Source organism: Eschrichtius robustus, chromosome X, assembly GCF_028021215.1.
Source record: "Eschrichtius robustus isolate mEscRob2 chromosome X, mEscRob2.pri, whole genome shotgun sequence".
Taxonomy (NCBI): domain Eukaryota; kingdom Metazoa; phylum Chordata; class Mammalia; order Artiodactyla; family Eschrichtiidae; genus Eschrichtius; species Eschrichtius robustus.
Window position 1 is genome coordinate 48,006,222 of NC_090845.1, and position 27,245 is coordinate 48,033,466.

General features: G+C 46.7%; 1 protein-coding gene and 1 non-coding gene across 4 annotated transcripts; both read right to left on the reverse strand.

Moving 5' to 3' along the window:
• Positions 1-19,343: 19,343 nt before the first annotated feature.
• LOC137757097 (melanoma-associated antigen D4) lies at positions 19,344-26,830 on the reverse strand. Of its 3 annotated transcripts, none has more exons than XM_068533704.1 (13): positions 26,723-26,830; positions 25,552-25,762; positions 24,476-25,306; positions 23,845-24,051; positions 23,676-23,739; positions 23,368-23,447; positions 22,883-22,974; positions 22,162-22,241; positions 22,035-22,077; positions 21,560-21,622; positions 20,443-20,557; positions 19,741-20,171; positions 19,344-19,549 (listed from the first exon to the last, which is right to left on the reverse strand). In XM_068533704.1, the coding sequence occupies exons 2-13, from the start codon at positions 25,759-25,761 to the stop codon at positions 19,540-19,542; spliced, it is 2,226 nt and encodes a 741-aa protein (XP_068389805.1). In that variant the 5' UTR covers position 25,762; positions 26,723-26,830; the 3' UTR covers positions 19,344-19,539. The 3 variants fall into 3 exon arrangements, with proteins under 3 accessions (XP_068389805.1, XP_068389804.1, XP_068389806.1); XM_068533703.1 differs by having other exon boundaries at positions 25,552-25,792; positions 26,723-26,829; XM_068533705.1 differs by having other exon boundaries at positions 19,729-20,171; positions 25,552-25,792; positions 26,723-26,829.
• Positions 20,804-20,932, reverse strand: LOC137757531 (small nucleolar RNA SNORA11). The gene has a single exon (XR_011072374.1). It is a non-coding gene; the product is annotated as a small nucleolar RNA SNORA11 (small nucleolar RNA).
• Positions 26,831-27,245: the final 415 nt, after the last annotated feature.

The following is a 27,245-nucleotide window of genomic DNA, read 5'->3' on the forward strand; positions in this document are numbered from 1 at the left end:
GGCAACGTAGAATTAAATAGAATGTGCTTTTTAAATCCCTAAATAGTAGCTTGTGTACCTCAGAGGAAGACAGAGCTCACACATTTCTCTGCCTTTCTCTTTGTCTCATCCTTAGTCCCTAGACATGACAGGAAACAATACCTTGGTTACCATGGAAACTGAAGCTGAGTGATGCATTGGACTGTGGGCGGAAAGCAAAGGTGGTCTTGACACAAAGGCCCTTGGGAGAAGAGATTCGAGCAAATTCTTTCAATATGAGCAAAGCGCTCATATTGAAAGAATTCACAATTTCCACAGGCACGTTGATCCCTGTAATTATTATTACACAGAAAACACAAAGGTGCATGCATGCGCGCACGCACATGCACACGTACAATGAAAACAGACGTCATTCTGTGCATCATGCTGGCTGGCCCATAGGATTCTTGTGGGCGAAGCTGTGCTACGACCCCTTCAACATACGTCATCTCCCTCTCATCTCTCCTCTCCCGCCTCGCTCTGTCCTCCCTGCATTGTCGTTCAGTTTCTCCCTCCTCTGTCTTCCCGTATCCCTCGCCTCTTCTCTCCCTCCTTAGTTTTTCCTTCTGGTCCTCCACTGTGCCTTGCTCTTTGCCCTTCCTCCTTCCCTCTGTATTTTGTTCTTCCTCCCACCCGCTCGCCTGCCCCTAGTATGAAGCGACTAAGAATTCATTCACTCAATTATGATTGGCTTAATATGGGCCATTTATTTTGAGCTTCCAGCTTCATCGGACAGTGCATCATAAAATTAATTGCAGACATTACCGTTCCATTGCAAATGATGATAAGTGATATGGAATTAAACAACAAGGGGTTATGAGTGTGAACAATAGCGGACCTCATTTCCGTGGTGGGTTCAGTGAAGGGAATGTCATCAGTATTTGGCATCCTGCCACCCAACATCGTCTTATTGCCTCTTTAGGTAACTGCCTTCTCTTTCACGTGGGGGGCAACTACCTTCTTCCATCGTTTGCAGCATGATGGGACTCTCACATAAGGTGTCCAGCCCACTCTTGAAGGTGTAAAAGTGAAATCCAACGGGATGCCCACTTCTTGGAATCTGACTAACAAACAGACCAAAACAGGGTAAGGAGCTGTTTCATCTTGTCAGTGCATCCTTGTTCCTGCTTCCAAGTTCCACAGCGGCACCTTTGTTTGTGTCCTTCATCCATTCTCTTGCTCATTCTTTCTTCTTCCGTCTCTTCCTCCTCCCTCTCACCTGGCTAGATCCTTTTTCTTAGAGGCCTAACCCCACAAGGACAAAAAGGATGGGCGAGGAGACAATAATAATTATAAAGTATTAGAAGGTGGAAAGCAGACACATGAGTGCTATCTGACTTAGCTGATTTAAGAGCCGAGCAGTGAGGAAAGCCCCAAAGCAACAGTCTTTAACCTCCCTCACCAGACCTTCAAACTGTCTGCGAGATTGGCAATGGCAAGTACCCCTACAAGTTAGGGGTAGTAGTGGGGGTTGTAAATTGCACGATTGCTCTTAGGTATAGTTAAGAAACATTTAGACACCCAGAGCCCCTCTCAACAACCTGTAGCCTGGGCAAGTTGCCTTCTCCAAACCCTAGGGAGTTTGAGGAGAGACTTACTCTCTGGAGGGAGCGAATCAGCAGACTTATGGACTTGGAACCTCGGGATCAGGGGAAAGCAGGCATCCAAACCCAACATAGGGATTTAAGTGAAAAATGTACTGTACACAAAAGTTCGGTCCTCAGCCTCATGCCCAATTTGCTATACAAAGTGCCGGCATCTTGCCTTTTCCCATAGATGCAGGAGGTTCTTCCCTGGGTAGTCGAACCATCCCAAGGGTAGAGATTTCACGATTATAGCAGGCAATGGTCCCCAAGTTTTCAATATTAGTTCAAAATATTTTCTAATTTCAATGATTTCTTCTCAGAGACATGGGTTGTTTAGGAGGTATGTCTTCGTTTACAAACATATGGGGGATTTTCGAATGATCTTTGTTATCAATTTACAGTTTTAATGGCATTTTATAGTTTATAGTGGTCGGAAAATATACAAATCACCGAAGAGTCTATTCTTTATGTATGCTCGTGGGAGTCTATTTATCTGAATAGTATTAACTTTTCAATGGAATACAACACAAAAATGGAATTGCACGAAACGTAAATGTTCTGCTCAGTAAATTTTTACATCACAAACGACTGAGTAACTGCAATCCAGGTCAAGATATTTGGCATTGCCGGCAACCCAAAAGCACCATCGTGCCTCTACTTGGTCACTACCATCTGCCACCTCAGGAAATCTAACCAGTATTTGACTTTTAGCACTATAATTTTGCCTGTTTGTGAAACTTATTACACATAATAAATACGTATCCTTTTTAAAAAACATTTTATTGAAGTATGGTTGATTTATAATGCTGTGTTAGTTTCTGCTGTACAGCAAGCTGATTCAGATATATATATATATATATATATATATATATAGATATATATATATATATATATATATATTCTTTTTCATATTCTTTTCTATTGTGGTTTATTACAGGACATTGAATATAGTTCCCCTGTGCTATACATTAGGACCTTGTTTTCTATCTATTTTATATGTAGTAGTTTGTATCTGCTAATCCCAAACTCCTAATTTATCCCTCCTGCACACCTAAATACGCATTCTTATAATCTAGCTTTCTTTTCGTGACATTATATTTTTATGTATTGCTATTCATTTTTGTTGTAGTGTTAGCTGTAGTTCATTGATTTCCATTACTGAATAGTAATTACATTTGTATGAACATACCACAACTTAGTTATGCCTTCTATGTTTAATGGACATTTCAGTAGTTTTCCAGTCCTGCAGTATTAAAAATGTTACTGTGGTGAACATTCATACCCGTGTCCTCTGATTCCTTTAAGGCTGTACTTGCAGGATCACTTTTATTACTTTCTTCCCCTGTGGCAATATCTGTGGTGATAATGGATAGCCTGGTCTTTTTCATGATCTCAGAGAGGAAGTTTTCAACATTTCATCACTAAGTGAGGTGGATTTTGTAGGCTTTTAAACGATATTCTGATTGGATTAAGACAGTACCCTTTTATTCCTAGTTTGCTAGGAGGATTTTTTTAAATCATAAATGGATGTTTATTTTTATATTGCATTTAAAATTATTTACCAGTTTATTGATACATAGTTAGCATATAACATTGTGTAGGCTTAAGGGATACAACGTGATGACTTCATACAGGTACGTGCTGTGAAATGATTACCACAATAAGGTTAGTTAACAGCTTCCTTTTATCACATAATTACAATGTGTGTGTGTGTGTGTGTGTGTGTGTGTGTGTGTGTGTGGTGTGGTTTGAACATTTAAGATTTACTCCCTTAGAACTTTTAAGTATGTGTTACAGTATTGTTAAGTATAATCACAAGGCTGTGCATTAGACCCCCAGAACTTTTTCATCTTTTAACTAGAAGTCTGTAGCCTTTGACAAACATCATCCATTTCCCCCACTCTCCCGCCTCTGGCAACCACCAATCTATTCTGTTTCTATGAGTTTGGCTTTCTTAGATTCCACATATACGTGAGAACATACAGTATTTGCCTTTCACTTTCTGACCTATATCTCTTTGCGTACTGCCCTCAGGGCCCATTCATATTATCAAAATGCCAAGATTTCATTCTTTTTTTTATGACTGAATAATATTCCGTTATATATATCTTGCATTTTCTTTATACATTTACCTGCCGATGGACACTTAGGTTGTTTCCAAGTCTTGGCTAATGTGCATAGTGCTGAAATGAACAGGAGGGCTCAGATATCTCTTCGAGATAGTGACTTCCTTTACTTAGGATGTATACTCAGAAGTGGGATTGTTGGATCTTATGGTAGTTTTATTTTTAATTTTTTGAGGAGCCTCTACATCGTTTTCCATGGTGGCTATACCAATTTTATTCCCACCAACAATGCACAAGGGTTCCCTTTTCTCCACATCCTTGGATGTTTAGTTTTTGACAATCAAATTCACACAATACTTTTTCTGCATCTATAGGAAATATAATATTTTTTATCCTTAATATGTTAATTCTATGAAACACATTAATTTTTCAAGTGTTGAACCACTTCATTTCTAGAGTAGTCTTGACTTGTTTGTGATATATTATCCTTTCAAAGCATATAACTGGATTGGTTTTGCCAGTGTTTTATTCACAATGTTTCCTTCTATGTTTATGTGAAATACTGGCCTGTATATTTCATGTCTTATAACGTTTAGTCCTCCTAGAACAAGCTTGGAAGTGAGTCCTGTTTTTTATACTTTCTGCCTTGTATGTAAGATTGCTGTTCTTTCTTCTTTCAAGTTTTGTAGAATTGATTGGTGGGGCCATCAGAATATGGAAATCGTTTTTGCTGTTGTTTTCTTCAGATTCCATTCATTTAGTATTTATAGGACAATTTAGATTTTTAGTTTGTTTTGGTGTCATTTTGTTGTGCTTTCTTGAAACTTGTACATTATAACTAACTCTTCACATTTCTTGCATAAAGTTGCTCATGATTTTGACTAATGATCTTTCGATATCTTTATTGTATCTATAATCATGTCTCCTCATTCATTCCAGACGTTGATTTTTAGATAACTTCTCTCTTTTCTTGTTCGAGCTTACATGAGCTGATTGTCAGTTGTGCTGTCTTTACCAAGAACCAACCTTGGCTATTTTATCTCTAACTGATTAATGCTCTTGTTCTTATTTCATTTCTCCTGCTTTCGTTGTGTTGAATCTGCTGTTCTATCACCTTGTTGAGATAGACGCACATGTCATTGATTTTTTTGCCTTTCTTTTTTGGTAGTATACGTATTGATGCTGGATCCCCCAAATCTTCATTATGAGTCAGTTCAAAATATTTTATAATTTCGTTGATTTCTTCTTCGAGCTCTGGGTAATTTAGAAGGATATTAATTTTAAAACAGGGGGGATTTTCTAGTTATCATTGTTTATTAACTTATAGCTTAATAGCATTTTGGTCAGGGAATATACTCCATTATTTCGTTGTCTTGAAATTTTCTGAGACTTGCTTTATGGTCAACATGTGGTCTTTTTTGGTAAACATCGCTAGCACTTGAAAAGACTGTGTATCTTGCAGTTGTGGAGTTGAATGCTGAGCTGAATGTTGATAGGAATGTATAAATATATATTGCCAAGTTTGTTCACTGTATTTTTCAAATCTCTCGTGTCTTTGCAAATTTTTATGTGTGTGATGTATCGTTTACGGAGAGAAGTGTTTTGAAATCTCCTACTATGATTGTGGAGTAATGTATATGTCCTTGCAGCTGTGCCAAGGTTTACATCATATACTGAGATCACATTATTCGGTGCAAACAGACTCATAAGTGTTTTAATTTCCTGGTGAATTTGAACCCTTTATGATTGTTAACACTCATTATATTTACCTGTGGTAATGGTTTTTTGCCTCAGAGGCCAAAGTTTCTGATATAAATAGAGGTACACCAGCTTGTTTTGATTAGTACTTTTCAGGTACATATTTTACCAGTTTGTAATGTTAACTTTTCTGTATACTTATATTTGAAGCAGCATATACCGTAAGCATATATTGCCTTCTTTTTCTTCTTCTGCCTACTCCTTCTCCTCTTCCTCCTCCTCCTCCTTCTTCAATCAGCTTGCTAATCTTTTTGCTGTTGTTTTTTTTTTTTTTTTGATTGGAGTATTTACCTTTAATGTGATTATCGATATACTTAGCTTTATATCTACCATCTTACTATTTTCTATTATTCCTGTTTCTCTATGCTCATTTATCTCTTAGTTTTGCTATCTTCTTTTTGATTAATTTAAAATTTTTTCTATTTCCCACCTCTATCACCTTGATAGTTATTCACTCTGTTACTATTCTTTTAGTGGTTATTTGGAGACTACAACCTGCATTCTTAACTTCTCAAAGTCTAAAATAAATTGGTCCCTTTATCTCATCACAGAAAATGTAAGTATGTTGGAACATGAGGTCTATATTTACCCACTCCTTACTTTAATATTGTTGCTGTAATGAATTTTAATCCCTCGTAGATATAAACACGCAAACACATACAGTCTTAACCTCAAGAGACATTATTCTTTTTAGTATCATTTTATAAGACCAATATCATTTAAGTATATCCACATATTTATCTTGTATGTCACTCTTCATTACTTCCATGTCTTTCTGTTTGATCAGAGGTCATTGTTTCTGTTCTTAAAGAACACACTTCAGTACCTCCTTTAGTGTGGATGTGCTGGGGAAACCTTTTCCCTTTCTAACTTAAATTAATAGAGTTTATTTTTGGAGCAGGTTTATGCTTATAGTAAAAAATTTTTTAAAAATAATATACATTCTTTATTAACTTTGATTGCAATGTAGTCCAAAGCTTTCAGTAACATCTCCCCTTTTCCCCACCATCAGTAACATTCTCATTTTACACCTGTTCTGCCATATGCCCTAAAAGTCTGGGACTCATGACTCAAGTCCATGCTTATAGTAAAATTGATCGGAAAGTACAGAGGGTTGCCACATACTCCTTTTCCCCGCCACCTGCACCCTGCTCTTGGTTTCCCCTGTCATTTACATCTGGCGTTATTGTGGTCCATGAGTTACAATTGAAAATTATTAAGTAAAGCCCATAGCTTGCATTCGGGTCAACTCTTACTCCTTGTGTTGTACTGTTGGCAAACGTAAAATGACATGTGTCCATCATTACTGTCACATACAAAATAGTCTCACTGTCCTAAAATTGCCTTTTGCTTCCACCTATTCCTCTTTCCTTCACTCCCCTGGAATCCTGGCGACCTTTGTGCTGTCTCCATACTTTTGCCTTTTCCAGGATATTGTCCACTTGGAACTATAGAGAAGGTAGCCTTTTCAGATTGGCTTTTTTCATGTAGCAATGCACTTTTTAGGTTCCTAAATGTCTCTTTGTGGCTTGATCGCTCATTTCTCTTTATTAGTGAATAATATTGCATTGTATGGATGTATCACGGTTTACCCATTCACCTGTTGCCAGGCATCTTTTGTTTTTTCAGCTTTATTAAGATAAAAATCGTATATATTTAGGAGGTACGGTGAGATGATTTGACATAAATATACATGGTGAAATGGCTACCACAATCACACTAATTAACATATCCATCCCTTCACATGGTTACCCTTTTCTCGTGGTGAGAACACTTGCTATCTATTCTCTCAGCAAATTTCAATTATGCAATTCATTATTATTAACTATGGTCACCATGCTGTATGATTGCTTCCAAGTTTTAGCAGTTATGAACATTTGTGTGCAGGTCTTTGCATGGACAAAAGTTTTCAGCAAATTTGGGTAAATCTCAGGGAGCACGATGGCTGGATCATATGGTAAGAATATGAAACATTCACCCTCTTGGTTGTTTGAAAATATCTTTATTTCACCTTCATCTTGAAGGACCTTTTCGCTGGTTATAGAGCTCTACATTGGCCGTTCTGTTCTTTCAGCACTTGGAATGTATCATTCTACGTACTTCTGGCTTCCTTGACTATGTTGAAAGTCGACTGTCAGTCTCATCGTCCTCTTTTGAAGACCATGGCTTGATTTTCCCTGGTTGCTTTCGTGATGTTCTCCTTGTTCGATTTTCAGCAGTTTGACTATACAAATTTAAGAGATCTTTACTTCAGAATTATCCTGCTTGGGCTCCTTAGTGTTTCTTGAGTCTGGAAGGGACATGTTATTTGTCAGTTTTGGAAACACCATGGTCCCTATCTGTTCAACTGTGGCCTAGACACTTTTCTCTCTGTCACGTCTTCATGGAACTCCAATTAAAATAGCAGGCCTATGTTAGCCTCTGCATCCACTATATCTCTTACTACCTATTCTGTATTTTCCATCCTTTTTTCTCTCTATATTTTATCCTGTATATTTTTACCTAGCACACTGATTCTCTCTTTACCATGTCTTACCTGTTGAGAATGTATCCATTCATTTCTTGCTTTCAGATATTTTGCTTTTTATATGCTCCATTTATTTCTTGGTTTTGTTGAGACACGATTTACACTCAATAAACTATATTCATTTGAGTGTACACTTTGATGAGTTTTGACACATTGGAACGTCTGTGTAACCACCACCAATATCAAGATAGAGAACATTTCCAGTGTCCCACAAAGTTCCCCATGTGCCTCTGCAGTCATTCTCCTCATCCCACTTCTAGCCCTGGGCAATCAACAACCTTCCTTGTCTCATTTTAGTTTTGACTTCTCAAGAATTGTGTACAAAATGAATCAGAAGGTATGCAGTATTCTGTTTCTGGTCTTCCACTTAATTCTTTTGATTTTCCTAGGCATTGTGTATGTTGGTGGTTTGTTCCTTTTGACCCTTTGTAGGAATATGCCACAGTTTGATAATCCAGTCACCAATCGATGGACATTTAGGATGTTTTCAGTTTGGGGACATTATGAATAAAGCTGCTACCAAGACGCATGTACAAGTTTGGTGTGGGCATGTGCTCTTATTTCTCTGGGTTCAGTACCTAGGATTGGAATGACTAGATTACGTGGTAGTCGTATGCGTACCTTGATAAGAAGCTGACAAACTTTCATGGAAGTACCTAATCTTTGTGCCCACACGTCTGAAATCTGTAGTGGCTCCACCTCACCAGCGCTTGCCATACTAAGCCATAAGAATTGTATTCATTCTAGTAGTTGTGGTGTGCCATCTCATTTGGGTTTAAATTTTATTTCCCTGTTGACTAATGATTTTGAGCAACTTTATATGTGTTTACTTGCCTTTCATGTATCTTATTTAGGGTAATGACTGTTCAAATATTTTGCCCATTTAAAAAACAAGTTATGGGTTCCCGTTATTGAGTTGTAAGAGATTTTTATATATTCAGATGTGCAAGTAAGTTCTGTATTACAAATGTGTTCTTTTTCTCTGTGACTGGATTTTATTTTCTTAACAGGATCCTCCAAGGAGCAAAATTTCTCATTTGCATTAAAAATTTTTTTTATAGTTTTCTGATTTTTTCTTTTACTGTTCATGCTTTTTGTGTTCTAAGAAGTCTTTGCCTAACTAACTAACATAGGTTTTTCATGAGCAAGTTTTATAATTTATAATTTTCCCCTTTACATGTATGCATATTATCTATTTTGGCTTATATTTGTATGTCATTTGAAGTAATGTGAAAGTCACATTTTTCCATATGCATACTCAATGCTTCTTCAATATTTGTTGAAAGCGTGTTTTGCCCCAATGGATTACATTAGCACCATTGTTGAAAAGCAATTGCCCTTACATGTGTACGTCTCTTTCTGGACTTTCTATTCATTTTCTATTTGTTTATACGTCTATCCTTTTGCTAGTACCACACTATCTTGATGACTGTACCTTTGTAGTAATTTACAAAGTTAGGCAATTTGAGAATTCCAAATATGTGATTCTCTTTCTGTGTTGTTTGGGCTATTCCAATCCTTTGTATGTCAGTAAATGTTGTAGAAGTATCTTGTCGCTTTCTAGTCATTCGAAGTGCTGTGTACCAATAGATCAACCGTGGGACACTTTACTTCTTAACATATTTGAGCCTTAAAATCCAAACACATGATCCATCTCTCCTTTCATTTACTTGGTTGTGAACTTCTCTCGGCAATTCCTACTGTGTATCATTTTACAACTTCACTCACATTTTGTTAAATTCACCTGTAAGTCGTTCATGTTTTGCGTGAATTATGAATGACATTTTTGTTTAAGACTCTAGTTGCTTGTTTTCACAATAGATAACTGTAACTGACTTTGGTTTACCAACCTCATATCCTGCAACCTTGCTTATCTCACCAGTAGTAGTTCTAGTAATTTTTTAAAAAGATACTTAAAGATTGTCCATGTAGATGGTTTATTTCATCTATGAATAAAGAGAATTTTACTCCTTCCTTTCCACTTTGCATACTTCAAAATCTTGCCTTAATGCCCTAGTGAGGACTGCCAGCCCAGTGCTGATCAGGAGTGGTGAGAGATCTTAAGGGGAAAGCTTTCAGCTTTGAACTGTGAAGTATGTTTTAGGTGAACTTTATCAGGTTGAGGAGTCTCTCCTATTCCTGGTTTCCAGAGAACTTTTAATCTGAGTAGGTGTTAGAGTCTGTTAAATGCTTTTCCTGAACTAGATTAGTATCCTCTTGCAGCTCTAACAAATTACCACATGCTTCAGTGGCTTAATACAACACAAGTTTGTTATCTTAGAGTTCTGGAGGTCAGAAGTCTGAAATGGGTTGTACAGGGCCAAAGCCAATGTGTCTACAGTGTTATGTTCCTCTGAGGCTACTAGGCAAGAATCTGTTCCTTGCCTTTCCTATGTTACAGGCCACCTCTACTCCTTGGATCCTGCCCCTTTCTCCATGTCCAAAGGCAGCAGCATAGCATCTTGCAACCTCTCTCTTCTCTGACCTCTGCTTCTGACATCACATGTCCTACACTTCACTCTCGTTTTCCTGCCACCCCCTTATAAATAAGGACCACTGTGATTCCATTGGCCCACCCAGATCATCCAGGATAATCTCCACATCTCAAGATCCTCAACTTCATCACATCTGCAAAGTATTTTCTGCCAGGTAAGGTAACGTACTCACAGGCTACAGAGATTAATACGTAGATACATTTGGGTGCCATTGTTCTGCCTAGGATGTGCATCATTTGAGGTGATGGTATGGCTCTCTTTTGTAGTCTATTAATATGATTAACTTCATGTATTGATTTCCAAATGTTCAAGAGAACTTACATTTTGAGAGTAACCCTATTTGGTCATAAAAATTTTCTTTTATGTATTGTTGCGTTCGATTTGCTAGCCTTTTGTTACCAATTTTTGTGTCTATGTTCTTGAGGGATATTGGTTTGCAGCTATATTTTCTTGCAATGTCTTGGTCTGGTTTTGGTATAAGGACAATAGCTTCAGAGAGTGAGTTGGGAAGTACTCCTTCCTCTTTCTCTTTCTGGCAGAATTGTACAAATTTGGCACTATTTCTTCCTGAAATATTCTGTAGAACACACCAGTGAGACCAAAACTGTGCCTGGAGTTTCCTTTGTGGGAAGATTTTTAGCCAAAAATTCTATTTCCTTAAGAGACATAAGGCTACTCGAGTATTCTCTGTTTTCTTGAGTGTGTTTTGATAGGCTGTGTCTTTCTACCAATTTGCTCATTTTTTCTATGTTGTCAATTTTTAAAATAAAGTTTTTCATATTATTCCCTTATTGTCGTTTTAGCATTTTTTGCACTCTAAAGTCATATCTCCTCTATTACTCCTGATACTGGCCACTTGTGTCTTAGCTATCAATACTTTTTTTCTTGATTAGTCTACATTGAGTTTATAAATTGTATAAATCTTTGGAGTGAACCAGCTATTGACTTCATTGTATTTTCTCTATTATTTCTTTGGTTTCCATTTCATTGATATCTTTATTGTTTCCTTCTTTCTACTTCCTCTCGGTTTAATTTTTACTTCTTTTGGTAGCATCTTAGTTTTGTAGTTCATTGATGTTAGCCCTTTCTTCTTTCCGAATATAATCATGCAAAGTGAGAATTTCTCTCTAAGCAATGTTTTAGCTTAATCACGCAAAAGTTGATATGTTGCGTTTACATTTCCCTTTAGTTCAACATACTTTCAAATTTCCCTAGTGCCTCTTCTTTGACCGTGTGTTATTGTGAAATCCTTATTAAATTTCAAAGTTTGGGGATTCTCTAGAAATCTTCTTGCTATGGATTTCTTGTTTTATTCCATTGGACCCAGAGGACATCCTCTACATGACTTCAATCCTTCTTCATTGATGGAGTATTGTTTTATAACGCCAAGAGAGGCTCTTTCTTGCTGCATGTCCCATGTGCCTTTGAAGAGGATGTGTGTTCTACTGCTATTGAGTGGAATGTACTATAATTAGGTGTAATTAGTTGATAGTGTTGTTAAAGTTCTCTTTATCATTATTGGCCTTCTGTCTATTTACTATACGAAAATCTCAGAAAAAATGTTTGAAATTTCCAACTATTAAATACATTTGTCTGTCTATATCTCTTTTAAGTTCAGTCAGTTTTCCCTCTATGTAATTTAACGTTCAGTTATCCAGTGCATTGAGAACTGTTGTGCTTTCCTGAGTAATTAGCCCATTTTTTCATGATTAAATATGCTTGTTTATCACTAGTTAATACTCCTGATCCTAAAATCCACCTTATCTGTTATTATACCTTCTCTTTTTTCTTACAATTCATCTTCACATGGCATATCTTTTTCATTGAACCGATCTCTGTCTCTACATTAGAGGGAGTTCCTATTTAACATCATACTATGGAATCCTGCACCTATTCTATCTAGAAATCTCAGCCTTTTATTTGTAGGGTTTAGAATATTTACATTTAGTTTAAGTAGAAATACTATTGGCTTTAAATCCACCATCTTATTTCAAGTAGATTTCTTTCTTTCCTTCCTTTTTTCTTTCTTTTCTTTCTCTTTCTTTCTTTCTTTCTTTCTTTCTTTCTTTCTTTCTTTCTTTCTTTCTTTCCTTCCTTCCTTCCTTCCTTCCTTCCTTCCTTCCTTCCTTCCTTCCTTCTTTCTTTCTTTCTTTCCTTCTTTCTTTCTTTCTTTCTTTCTTTCTTTCTTTCTTTCTTTCTTTCTTTCTTTCTTTCTTTCTTCCTTCCATCCTTCCTTCCTTCCTTCCTTCCCTCCCTCCTTCCTTCCTCCCTTTCTTTCCTTAATTCCTGGATTTGCTTTTTCGTTTTTTCTTTCACCCGATTCCATTGCCATCTTATGTATTGCTGATGTAGTTTTCAGTATTCCATTTTAATCTACATATTTATTACCTATTCCTTTTGTTTTATATTTAAGTGGTTCCTGTAGAAGAGTATACTATACATATTTAAATTTATTTATTTATTTATTTAAACATTTTTATTGGAGTATAATTGCTTTTCAATGGTGTGTTAGTTTCTGCTTTATAACAAAGTGAATCAGCTATACATATACACATATCCCCATATCTTCTCCCTCTTGTGATTCCCTCCCACCCTCCCTATCCCACCTCTCTAGGTGGTCACAAAGCACCGAGCTGATCTCCCTGTGCTATGTGGCTGCTTCTCACTAGCTATCTATTTTACATTTGGTAGTATATATAAGTCCATGCCACTCTCTCACTTCGGGCATTTCATCTTCAAAGAATATGATTCCTTACACACACGTATGCCTTTATTTTTATAATCCCATCTATTTGCTTTTGTTTCCATACAGTTTATTTGTACATATATTATATCCCAGATAATGCATTGTTATTGGTCTTGAAAACATTCAGTTAACTTTTAAAGAAAGGAATCTTTTAGAAACCCTTCCCCTCCTCCCCCTCCACATATTTAACCATTTCTATGGGTATTTGTTCCTTTGTGTTGATCCGGGCATAAATTTGGCATGGTTTTCATTCATCCTAAAGAAATGCATTCAGTATTTTCTATTCTACAGGCCACTGGTGGACAATTCTAATACTTTTTTTTGTTTGTTTGACTGAAAAAGGCTATTGCATCATTATTTCTTTCATTTTATTTTTAAATTAATGTTCAGTGACATAGACTTCTTCTGGACATCCCCTTCTAGGAATTTCAACACTTACTTGTATAGCTTCTTGTAACCACCATCACAGTCAGTATTCAGAACATTTCTGCAACCCCCAAGAAGTCCCCAGTGCTATCCATTTGTAGTCATGCTCTACCTCCATGCCTAACCACGGCACCACCAATTTGCTCTCAGTCACGCTAGTTGTGTCTTTTCAAGACCATCCTACAAATGGAGCCATTTAAAAAGTAACCTGAGACTGGCTTCTATCACTAAGCATAATGTTACTGAGCTTCATCCACGTTGTTGACTGTATCAGTAGTTCGCTCCTTTCTACCACTGAATAGTATTCAATTGTATGGGAATAATGCACTTTGTTGAAGGACATTTGGCTTGCGGCACGGTTTTGTTGATTATGAACAGAGCTGTTGTAATAAACATTCGTGTACAGGTTTTTGTGTGAACTCACGTTTAAACTTCTCTAGGGGAAATACTTCAGGGGTGAAGTTGTTGGTCACGTGGCTAAGTGTAAGTTTAACTTCACGAGAAGCAGTAAAAGTCTTTCCATAGTGGCTGTGCCACTCTGCATTCCCATCAGTAACCTGTGGTAAGTCCAGTTGCTGCCCATCCTTAACATCCTTTGGTATTGTCAGGTGGTTTTTCCTTGGTTTGTTTCTTTGCTTGCTTCTTTCTTTCTTGTTTTGTTTTGGGTTTTGTTACGTTTTAGTGTTTTTAGGACAGGAAGACTGGTATTTCACCTTCGTTTTAATTTGCATTTGCCTGAGAGCCAGGGAAGTTGAACATCTGTTCATGTGCTCAGTTGCCACCTATATATTCTTTTTATTGAAGTTGTCTCTTCAGATATTTTTTCCACTATTTTCTTTCTGTTGAGTTTTGACAGTTCTTTATATATCCTGGATACAAGACCTTTGTTGGATATGTAATTTTTAAATACATTCTCCCAGCCTGGGATTTGTTTTTTCAAACCCTTAACAATGTCTTTCACAGAGGAAAAGGGTTTTTGGGTGTCATACCTGAAACATCCTTGCCAAACTCCAGGTTGAAGATTTTGTGTTATTTCCTTCTAAAAGTTTTACAGTTTCATGTTCCTGGTTTATATCTAAGATTCATTTTTAGTGGGTTTTAGGATAAGGTGTGAGGTCCTTTTTCTTTTAGATGGACGTCCAGTGGCTCCCACGCATATGCTGAAAAGCCAATCCTTTCTTCATTCAGTCGCTTTTGCACCTTGGTCCAGAACGAATTGGCCATATTTTGTGAAACTAGTTCTGGAATCTTCCCTCTGAATTATTTAATTGTGTGTCTGTTGCTTCACCATTGTCACACTGACTTTTGTTTACTGTAGTTTTATAAGTTTTAAATGGGATAATGTGACTCCAATTTTATGCTTCTTGTCACAGTTGTTTTGGCTATTTTAGTTTCTTTTACTTTCTGTACAGGCTTTAGAATCAGCTTGTTTATACCTGCAAAACGTGCTGCTGGGATTTTTATTGGAATTGCATTAAATCTATACATAAATTTAGGGGGAACTGACATCTTTACTACGGTCAATATTCCAATCCATGATCGTGTTATGTTCTTCCGTTTATTTAAGTCTTCTTTTATTTCTTTCCTCAGTGTTTTGCAGTTTACAGAATGCAAATACTATGTGTCATTTGTTAGATTCACAACTAAGAATCGCCCTCATTTGTGAGTGGTACGTGGTATTCCTCTCTTAAGTTTCATTTCTCCAACGCTGTTTTACTAGTATATAGAAATATGATTGATTTTGTGCTGTAATCTTGTATCTTGCACTCTGGGTAAATTCACCTACCAGTTCTAGGAGATTTTGGTGTATTTGTGTGATTTCAACAGAGACAATCAGCTTGTGAATTGGAACAATTTTAATTTAGTCTACTGATTTGTGCCACAGCATGGATGAATTTCCAAAGCATTGAAGCAGAGGGGAAACAAGGCAGACACAAAAGTTTACATATTGCATACTTATGTGTATAACAGGCTCTCGTAAACAGCATTCTAACCTATAAGCAATATAGAGAGGAGATTAGTGGTTGCCTAAGGCTGGATGTGGATGGTAGGGATCCACTGGGATGGGGCACAAGGGAACTTTATTAGGTGATGGGAAATGTTCTCTTTCTTGACTGAGGTGGTGGTTACATGGATGGTAGCATTTGTCAAAGTCCATGGAACTGTACACTTAAATGGATACATTTTTGTTGGCCAATGAAACCCCAGTACAACTGATAAAGAGAAACCTTGACTATTAGTTTCATTTGGAGGAACTCAGTTTGCAAATGAGCGAACACCCAAAATGTGGACCTCTGATAAGGAAAATATTCAGGGCTTTCTCAGTCATTGCAATGTTCTCCTTGTGGGTAGCAAGCAGGGGAGTCTCGCCAGCCTCTGCAGGCCTCTGAAACCCGCCCACACACAGAAGAGCAAAGCGTGCTTCGGACAAGAATGTGAAACTACAGCTGAGGTTGCACATCGGGAACGCCCTTCTGCATTGATTCTTGACCTTGCCCTTGTCCCTCCTGCCTCCGAACCTTGTGCCTGGGGCCCTTCCCACCCCGCGCCCCCACCCCGCACCCCCACCCCCGTGTTGGGAAAGGAAGCAAGAGGAGGAGATTTGTGAGGGTGGCCTGATCCCAGGGCTCCTCCTCTGTGTCCTGATTCTGGGTGCTGGGACCCCTCAGTGTCCTAGAGAGCTTCAGAGACAAGCTAAAGATAATTTGTAGCTGCTGCCTTCCCGAAAGGCCCATGATTATCTGGCTCTCAGCTCTCTCAGATTCCTGGCTAAAAGCAGTGCCCTGCTCATAGTGAAGCTACATCTTCCCACGTCTTCCCTCCCTGCTTTCAGAAGGCTCACTTTCGCCTAGACCTGATCTCTGATGCCTCCTCCGTCCAGGCTGCCTGAAGTAGCCACATGCTCTAATCCCTCCTGTTTTCCGGAGGCCTCCTGCAAATGAAGATTTCTATGGACAGTGTAGGGGAGTTCATTGGCTTCACACCCTCATCAACTCTTAGTATCCAGTCTTTATAGTTTTCTTCTTTCATGTGGTCATTGGGTGTGTACACCCCATTTCACTTCTTGAACTTTGTAACCCGTGGGTAGGTCACCCGTTTCAAAATAAATTGCATGTATTTGCTGAACCCCATACTAGGGCAGCTGGCCTGGAAAGGGACTGTTGTGTCACCCTCAGGTGGGCGAGTCCATTTCTGATGAGGATGCTGAAGCGTTGGCCTCTCCAGGACACAGGAGTGAGGATGTGTCAGGAGGCTGGGTGGGCGGTGGCAGGCCTTAAAAACCCACGATGAACCTCAGGGGCAGGAAGGCCGTGAAGGGTGGGGTGCTGGCTCAGTGAAGGGAGATGGGGAGCTGTATGGGTTGCCCGGGTGGTCAGGAGGGTGGGTGTCTGCAGAGAGGAGTGAGAGTTGGGGGTGTCACCCCACGACACTGTGAGTCCCTCGAAGGCAGTGGCAGCAGACTGCAGTGGGCAGAGCACACATTTGGCCTCAAAGCGTCCTGGGCTCGAGTCCCAGCACGGCCCCCCTCCTGGCTGTGGGACGCGGGGCAAGTGTCCTCCCTCTCAGAGCCTCAGTGTCCTCATCCATGGAATGGGCCTGATCATCACCTCCCATCAGGGCTGTCTGGTGAATGACGTCAAGGCCATACGAGTAGTGGCATGCGAATATTCAGAACCACTTTATACATAATCGTCAGTAACTGGAAACAAGTGAATCGGTGAATGCTTGTCCATGAACAAGTGTCCCAGGAGTCAGAGGGCACAGGCCTGGGCTGGGGAGAAAGCTGCAGGAGCTGCCAAGGTGCACGCACACCTCAGCCAAGGCCCCGGCGCATAGTAGGGCCTCAGAAAACACTTGCTGAGACCTGTTGTGGGCCTTTGTGGTGGGGGAGCCCGTGGAAGGGCTGAGGTTGGGGCCGGGAGGGAGGCCTGCCTTGGTCTCATGTTTGGCCTGTGGATGAGGAGGTCGGCCGCCTCCGAGGTGACCATCCTCGGCTTCTGGGGGACCCAGGGTCTGTCCGCGATCCCCAGGGCCCTCTTTCCTCCCTGCTCCTGAGGCCGCCTCTCTGCTCTCCTCCTCCCTCCCCACCCTGCTCTCAGCAGCAGAGTGTGGGGGAGCAGGGCCCAGGTGAAGACAACCATGGGGAAGGGGGTGGAAGGGGAGAGTGCTGCAAGCCTGGAGGCCCGGGGAGGGGGTGCCTTCCCCAGCACCCTGTCTCTGAGGGCTGCTCTCTCCTCCTTTCTAGATGAGCTGCCTTATCTCAGGTGCCCTCTGCACACAGTGCTCCAGCTCATACCTGTGGCTTGTGGTGAGTGCCCCACCCTTGTCCATGACAAGGCAGGTGCCTACTGCATGCACAGCAGGGTCCTGGGAGGTGCCAGGGCAAGGGAGCCAGGAACGTTCCAGTGTCATTCATCATGCCAGGGCTGGGTTCCCAAATCCCGGGCCGTCAACCTGGAAACCTGCACCTGGAAGGGGCCTGAATCTCTGTCGGAATCACAGAGTGTCCACAAGGCCAGGCATCAAGCCAGCAGCCAGGGAGGCAGAGATCAAAGCACCAACAAGTAAGGCAGAAACCCGCGTGAAGCCTGTCTTTAGGGGAGGGGGGTCCATACAGAGCCTGCTTCCTGGGGGTGCGGCCCGGGCCGTCCCTCAGCAGGTCTGCACTAGGGGTTCAGTGCTCTTGCTGCTGCTCTCTTGCAATTGTTAACACATTTTGAGCCAGGTGACCGGAGTTTTTGTCTTCCACTGGCTCTGGCAAATGATGTAGCTGGGTCTGGGTCAGGATCCGGGTCCGGCTGAGGGAGCGGGACCACTTCTTGGGGCAAAGAGGCAAGCGGGGGGTGGGGGGGGGGCTGGGTGGGCTGGGGTCCTTACACTACTCTCTCCTTCCTCTTAACCTGGAGCCTTGTCCTCCAAGCTGTGGACATCACTGGGGGACCCAGAAAAGCCCCAGACGGCCCCTTCCTGCTACGGAGTCCTTCCCAGGCTTCCAAAGTGTCTCTGCCCTCACTGTCGTGCACCTGGGGAATTAAAGTTCTAGCCTCCGCCCCCCGCAGGGACCACGCAGCCCTTGAAGATACAGAGACCTAGGCTGGCCTTGGCCTCGCCGGGAGAGCCCTGCTTCCATGGAGAAGAGCCCCGGAGCCTCCCGAAGGGCCTCGGGTCATGGTCACAGGCAATGGGCTGTCCAGGTCTGCCTACAGCTTTCTTTCACTAAATCGGCTCTCGCGGCAGTAACGGCTCCTCCTTCTACCTGCTGGAGGGGTGAGAATGCCACTGTGAGGCCTACCTCATTGTCCTTAAGACTCGGTCTGAGGGAGGAGGTCCTGAAATGGTGTGGAGGATGAGGGAAGGATTCCAGGACAGCGCCTCCAGAGATGGGGCGGAGGTGGGTCCTAGGGGATGTCCGTGGATCCCGTCCCTTGGTGGGAGGGACGGTGGCACCAGCTCACGGCCCTCCACCCCACCCCTTCTCCTGAGGACCCCCACTGGCATTTAACCGGGGCCACACAGTGTAGGAAATCATGAAACTGTGTGGACCGGAGCCCCTGGAAACTCTTGGCCTCCACACTCAGCTGGCATCTCCGCGCCTCCCAGTGGCTGACCCAGCCACACCCGCCTGCCTTTTAGGGAGAGGCGGCCCCCGCCTGTCTCAGAGGGCCTGACCACGGGCCACTCAGAGCCACACCTGCCCAGGAAAAGGAGAAGACGTCCGACTGATTTTGCAACTTTAATGCAACACTGATACCCAAAACACGACAGCACGACAAAAAGCACACAGGAAAGCAGGAAGGGCAGAGAGCGCGTCATCTGGCATGCCATCTTCCATGGACGGGGAGAAGCTGCCTAGAGTGCCCTGTCGGGGAGGGGGCAGAGGAGGCACTCTGGCTCGGCGGGGGACTGCTGCAGCTCCTCAGCGCTGCCTGGAACCGGGAGACACAAAGGCCAGAACACAAGGGTCAATACAGGTGAACCGTGAGGGATAGGAAGGACAAACTGAGTGTCCTGTCAGGCTCTCCTCGTTCCCCCGCGACACCCCAGGCCTTCCCCTGACTCCTCCCAGCCCCTCCACACCCCATCCTTCAGAGTCTCATCTAATGACCTCCAATCTTACTGAATCCAGGAGAAGAAGCTGGCACTGGTTCTGGCGGCGTTTCTGGTCCGGATGGTGGAGCTGGTGCTGGGGCCATCGAGCATGCTGGTGCTGGCCGCACCATTGGTGCCACTGCTGATGCCAGCCCTCCAGGTGCCTCTCCTGTTGGCACGGTTGCTATTCAGAATGTACTGATGGTATCTGGCCCAGAAAGCGAAGGGGATTCTGGACCAGGCGTCGCCAAAATCTCCGTCCTCATCCCAGGTCAGGAGTTCGACCTGTATGTCGTCCCAGCTCCACCGTCCAATCAGAGCTTCCTCCCCGATGTTCATCTGGGCCCTCATCTGGGCCCTGGCATGTTCCTCAGCCATATCCACATCCATCGTCTTGAAAGCATCATCCACAGCCTCCAAGAAATGAGCTCTCCATTCCCGGGGGTCTCGGTTCTGATACTGCGGGGGAAGAACAGCAGCCGTCGGAACAGCTACCCCACCTCGCTCGGCACCTGCTTCCTGCCATACGCCCTCCTGAGCGCTTTGCAAAATCATGATAGAAACCCACACGACTGGAATCGGGCTCCCATTTTTCTGTGCCAGACCTGGGATTTCGCCCCATCCACTCACTACGTCTGTGAACTTGTGTCAGTGACTTAGGAACCTTTCTGGGCCTCAGCGAACCAACGAGGTATGGGAAACTCCAGCCAGAACAGAGGCTCTGCCTTACCTGGGCGATGAATCTCAGCACCCTCATCTTGCTGGTCTCGTGGCGGGCGCGCAGGCCCCAGAGGAACTCATACTCGGGTGGGCTGCTACTGGGGATCTTCTTGTATTCCAGGTACCTGCGTGAGAGAGGAAAATAAACTTCTGCTTCCAGCCAGGCAGACCTGTTGCTGCACCAGTGGCTCCCAGGTGGCCCCTTCCCAGCCCCGAGGCTGCAGCTTGGCTGCCGCAGGAGGCCTGCCCTGGCCCCGCAGCCCTTGCCTTGCTCCCATGCCCGCTCCCAGGGGTTTCCGCCTCCAAAACTGAGGTGCTCACACCCTTAGGCCACTGGTCCTGCCCAGCAGCCATGTGGAGGGGCAGGGGGCACGTGTAGGGTATTTGTTCATAGGAAGGCCACGAGTTTTGTGCCCCTTGTCACAATAACCCAGGTTCCTGTTGGGTGTGTTGTAAACAGAGGAGCCATTTCTTCAGGCCCCCTGCTCTGAGCACACCCCACCATGGGGCTCGTCCGTGGCCTGGCTGAACCCTGGGACAGTCCACCGTAGAAAATGACTGTACGGGAAGAAACAGTCAACCAAGAGCAGTGGACTCCATGCATACTCTCGACCATCTGTGTGTGTGTGTGTGTGTGTGTGTGTGTGTGTGTGTGTGTGTGTGTGTGGTGGGGGGCGTTGGTGGTGAACATGCATACGGGCCTGTGTGAGGGCACACGAGATCTCCAAGCACCGAGGATGGGGTGGGCCTGGGCTAGAAGGTCAGCGGGGCTGGGCTCCAGGCCCAAATGGGCCTTATCCCAGCCGCGGCCATGTCAGGCTTCCACTCTCTGAGCCCCTGGCTCCTGAGGTGTAAAGCCGGGGACACTGCCTAGAGGGCAGGTGCTGAACGAGATGGGGGCTGTACCACCCCACCCGGTGCTCGCAGTCAGCATGTGTTGCTCCCTTTCCCCAAGCCTCCCTGGAATGGCCCTCCCCCCAACACTCACATTCCCCCCCCACCCCACTCTCACACCAGACACCCATCCCGCTGGTGTTAAGACATGGGCTGGGGAATGGCTTCCTCAGCCAGAGCGGCACACGAGGAAGGCCTGAGTGGGAGGCAAAGTGAACTCAGTCGATACTCACTTCTGCTTCACAAAGTCCTCTGTAATGAGTTTCCTCAGATCGCCCAGGAATGGGTGCCTCACCCTGAGTGCAAGGAAAGGAACGCATGACTAGAGACAGTGGCAGTGCCCGGGGTGGGCGGGAGCGCTCCCAGCAGGACTGAGAGCTTCCCAGCCTGTGGGGTGTCCCCATGGACGCCTGGGCCGGCAGCAGAGGCCAGACGGCCACTTGTCAGCGATGCCCCAGGGAGGGGTTTGACGGAGCCCCCAGGTCCGATGGTTTCTCTTAGTTCTCATCTGGGAACAGAGAAGGCACACGGAGCAGAGGGGGTGCTCAGAGTTCAGGACCGTTTCCCCACGCACCCTGGTGGGACCCTTTGCGCTCTACCTAGTCCAGGACGCCACGCCCCGCAGAGACCACTAGGCCACTGCAATCCCAGGGCCTCTTGTGCCCAAGGACACACTGAGGAGTGGGAGCCGAGAGACCCCAATCATACCCGGGGCGCAGTCCCATCTTGCGTAGTGCCTCCCAGAGGACAGCTGCGAGGGGAGATGAGGTACAAGAGTTTAGCACACGGAGGTGAGACGGCGGGCAACCCCCCAGCTGCAGGTCCAGCCACTCACCCTCGCTGGCACGGTTGCCGTTCATGAAGATGACGCCCAGAATCACCAAGAGGAGACTCAGCCTGGGAGTGTCCTTGGTCCTGAAAGTGTAGAAAGAGGGATCCTGTCCAGCAGCCATTTGCCCGGGGGGACCACAGCCGGCTCACTCAACTAGCCTCTCCCAGATTGCTGGGCTACAGGGCAGTTCCTCCCACTCTGTATGGCTTGCGCTACCTGGTCCAGACAATTCATTCCTCGGCCTGAGACCGAGTCCCTTCATCCATCAAATGGGGATGCTAACACCTCCTCCCAGGGCTCTGACGAGGATGGGGTTAGGCAGGCAGCAAACGATTGGCAACCCTGTGTCCAGAGGCACATCCAGACCTTCCCTGCCCTTTGCGCATTGCGTCGGGAGCACGACTCCACTGGAGAGCCCCCCCCGCACCCCCGTCCCCCTCCCGAGGCCCACTCTGCCGAGCCCTGGCCAGGACCTTAGCAGGGAGAGGCAACCAAGAAGCTTGCTTTCCTAGGAAGATGGGGGTGGGGAAGGGTGGGCAGGGGCGAAACCCGGAGAGCAGCAAATCCTCGGCCCAGGCTACTGCCCCTGCCAGCCCTTAACTGCTCAGCACTGCTAACTCTGGGTGGGAGCCGTGCTAGGCCCCCCAACCCCACTTTCCCGTTTCTCTGAGAGGAGGGGGGAGGCACCACCAAGGAAGGCCACCACCCTCCTGTGCTCTCTCACTTTCCCAGGAGGCGGGCTGACGAATCCCGTGTGCAGACAAGAATGTAGAGGTGTTCTTCCTTGTCGATTTCCTTCAGGTGGATCCCAAACTTCTACATGAGGGAGAAAACACAGTGTGAGATCAAACATCCATGCTGGGCGTCCTGCAGGCAGTCACTCAATTCCCCATTAGAACTTTTCCTTGGCGGGCAGCCCCAAGCCCTGGGGGAGGAGGAAGAAGAGAGGCCGCAGAGGAGGTGCCCTGTGGGAGCACTGACACTGGCTGAGACAATGGGATCCACCTCAGGAGACCACCCCAGACACTCAGAGAGCACGAACGGCAAGAAGGAGGGAAGGAGGCAGGCAGAGGAAGCTCCCAGGTGGAGAGGCCAGGGAGGGCGTCCTTCCAGAGCACGTAGTCCTGCCCTTGGGCCTCGAGGGGATGCAGGGGGCAAGGGTTCCCTGCAGCTCCTGCTCCACAGAGCTGCCCCCGGCCCCGCACCCACCTTTTCCAGAGTGTACGTTGCTCGTTCAATGATCTCAGGGAAATGTTCGTCGTATTCTCGGATGACATCCTTCAGCATGTCTGCAGGAGGGGAGGGGTGGGCAAAGCACCGAGGCTGAGCAGGGGCCACAGAGCTGCAGCCTTTCTGTCAGCCCTGCTGAAGGGAGCACACTCAGGACCCCACACCGTGCAAATGGAGCCATCAGCCAGGCCTGATGTGTGTGTGCGCGCATCTGATGGGAGGCCCACAGGGCAGGGTTGTGGGAGGGGGGAAGGGCAGAGCTCAGGGAGGGGGCACAGGTTGCCCACCTGAGCGCTTGATGGGGATCTTCTTGTAGTCTTTAATCATCAGATATTTCACCAACTTATTTGCCTGGAGAAGGAGGGAGCACACGGGGAGACCAAGGCGTGGGCGACCTCAAAGAACAGGCCCGCGAGGGAGGGGAGGAGCGAGATGGGGGAAGGGCAGGCTTCTTACCCTCTCTTGCAGAAGGGTCACATTGCGGGGTGGCAAGCACAGAACGTGCCTTGAGGGTACCTGGGACCTCAGGGCCATGGGGGGCCGAGGGGCCATCTGAGGCCGCACAGTCGTCAGTGGGGGCTGCGATGCCCTCCAGGTCGGTGGGACCGCAGGAGGCTCTCTCTCCTCCTCGCTGCTCTCATATTCATCATCCAGGTGCTTGGACTGTACCATTAGACAGAGGAGAGACTCAGGGCTACCAGGCTACCCGTGCAAAAGCACCTGGCACACATCTTAACCAGAGCAGGTACTTGGAGGTAAGGGTAGTAGGAACAGTGGATGACACGTGCCGAGTGCTTACTAAGTGCCAGGCACTGAGCCAACCGCTTCTCCCTCCAGGCCCGAGGGTAGGGACTACGTGGAGTAAAAACATGCTAGTTAACCTGTCTTGGAGAAACATGCACAAGCTGAGAGAAGGGGGGAGGGAAGGAGAGGGAAGGAGAGGGGAGGGGAGGGGAGGGGAGGGGATGCGGGGAGGGAGAGGAGGAGGGAGGGAGAGGAGGAGGGAGGGAGAGGAGGAGGCAGAGAGAGGAGAGGGCAGAGAAAGCAGGGGAGCAAGGGGGGGTTGGAGACAGCAGGGAGGTCTCACCTTCTTTGTCCTCTTGCCTCCCATCCTGGCCCAGGGCTCCGCACTCTGCTGAGAGGTGGCAGCTGCACCCTCAGGCTCAGGGATGCTCGTGGCCATCTTGGCCTTGGCAGCAGCTGCTGCCACAACATTCTGAGGCTCCACCCACCGAGTCTTGGCGAGAGCCTTCCCAGACTTGGTCGTCTTGGGCCGGGTGGCTGCCCCCTCCCCGGCAGAGGCTGCCTGGGGCCCCCCGGAGGCAGCACTGGGGCCCTCTGTGGCAGCCTCTTGGGCCGGGGCAGGTCTCTTGGGGCGTGGGAAGGCCATGCCACTGACACCTGCCGGCTGGGTGAAATCAAAGACATCGTTCTGACCCAGGAAGGCTGTTTTGGGCCGGGTGGCATCCATCTCACTGGCACGCGGGGCCTGGGAGAAAGCACAGGCCGTACTAGGGCCCTCGGCAGCAGCCTCCTGGGCCCGGGAGGATGTCTGGGGCTGCGTGGACCTTGCTGGAGCCCCGGGGGTGGCCATCTCGCTCTTGACTAGCATCTGGGAGCTGTGCGGAGAAGCAAGGCTTGTCTCAAGGGTGGCTGCCTGAGCCTCGGCAGCCGATGTCATGGGCTGGGTATCGCCTCCTGAGCCCTGGTCTGTGGCCACTGAGTGGTTAGCGACCACCTGATGGTAGGTGGCACGGGCAGCAGCAGCAGTGGCCCGAGCAGCTTGGTTAGAGGAGGCGGCCCGGGCTACGTTGGCAGCACGGGCAGCCGGCTCGTTGGCAAGTGTTTCTGGATCCATCCGAAATGCCTCCAGCAGAGTCCTGGCCAGCATAGGGTTTTCAAGTTCCCAGGGCTCATTCTGCAAGACCAGGGAGGGGAGGGCAAGGCAGACAGCTGTACACACTCGCCCTGTGCTGGCCAGCCCCCGACCAGCCCCCAGACCCTCCCAAACCCCCCTTCTCCCAGCAGGAGAGGGAAGGTTTGGTGGATGTGGGCAGTCCTTCCCCATTCAACTCCAGCCTTCACCCACCCCCTCCTCCCATCCTCCCTGACGTCGCAGGAGGGAAGGCCCAGGGCTAGCAGGTGGCCGACAAGGGGCCTCACCGCTAAGATGCGAAAGCCTGGACCCAAGCTCCCAAAGGCTCTGAGGATACGGATGTCAAAGCTGGTGAGGGCTCCGTAGCCTCCAAAAGCACCAAATTCTTCATAGTCGTTGCCTTCAACCATGTCTTCCTCCCCGACTTCATCACTACCCTCGTCCATGTCTTCAACGTTGTACACTTCAGATTCTTTGCGGTAGCTTCCCTCAGCCATGCTGGGGGTCCCAAGGAGAAGAGAGCTCAGCCTGAGAGGGACGGGGAGGCCTCTTCAGAGGGAGGGGGCGGGACCCAGCAGGAGGCCGGATCTCTCAGGAAGTGGGGGGCTGCAATCATCAGGTTACCAGGCAGTATAAGGCCGGGGTGGGTGGGGGAGTGAGGGCTGCTGGGGTAGATTCCCTCAGAGGCAGAGCCTCAAGAGAAGGATAGAGGAGGCCGGAGGAGACCCTACACTGAAAGGGGAGTTTAGGACAGGCAGGCTCCCCGGCCCAGCGGCTGGATTTGAACAGGGGGTGCACTGGCGGGCTTGGGTCCAAAGAGTCCCATAGGAGATGCGTTGAGAGAGGGAGAAATAAAGCGCCTGAATTTAATGCCTGGAGCAGGGGGCCAGGACGGTGGGGAGGAGATGACATGAGAGGGCTCAGACAAACGGGGACCGCTGGAAGCTCTGGGAAAATGAATCCCAGGGACCCTCTAAGTGCCGGTGGGGGGGATTCAGCTGATTCAGGTCTAGGTTGGGCTCATACAGGAGCGCTCAAGGTGGATGGGGTGGGGGTCTTCGGACTAGGTGAGGCTCGAACTGGAGTGCTGGAGGTCTCAGAGGCCAGGACTGCAACTCCAGGAAGGGGGCAAAACGTTCAGTTCCACTGGATTGATCTCAGAGTGGTTGGGGTGGAGGTGGGGCCTCCGCTCTAAGGAAGCTCAGCACGGAGCACACGGGTCTGTTAAAGGGGTTCGGATGGTGGGCTCCGGTGTAAGTAGGGCTCGGATCGGGGAGCCTGCGTCTGGTGGCGGTGGAGGGGGGCGGCTCCTATCTAGACCGCGGGTCTAACGGGGTTCAGGTTCTGCGTGCTCGGGCTTTGTTCAGATCCGGGGGCGGGGGATTGGGGATGGGGAGGGCACAGCGTACCCTCGTCCCACTCGCTCTCTCCCGGTCCTGTCTGGGGCTGGATCCTTACCTTCCCTGGGGCTCCAATGGCGTCCGTCCTCAGCACCAGGAACCCCGCAGCCGCGCCCTCGCCTACTGCTGCCAGCACAGCGGCTCCGACCACCCCGCCCCTTTTCTCCGCGCGCCGCCCCCCTCGCTGCGCGGCTGGGCAGCCTGCGCATGCGCGGACCCCTTCAGCCGGCCCGCTTTCCCAACAAAAGCCTTTCTCACCAGGTCCCCAGTGCGCATGCGATTCCGCCAGTGGGTGGGCGGGGTGGGGGGCGTTTTTTCCTTCCCGCCAGATTCCCCTCACCGTTCCCCACCTCCGCCTCCGCGCCCCCGATCGCAGGCGCGGGCACTCACACCCTGTACTGCGGTTCCAACCCATCCATCATATGCCCTCAGTCCCCCCACTTTTGCACAATGCTTCTCAGCCCCGCGCTCCCCCCTTGCCTCTAAGCTCCTCCAGTGTGGTCTGGAATACACTGAGCCCTGCTTCCCCAGCGTGACCCCTAGGTCACCAATACAGAGGTCTCTAGCCCAGTCTGCAACTG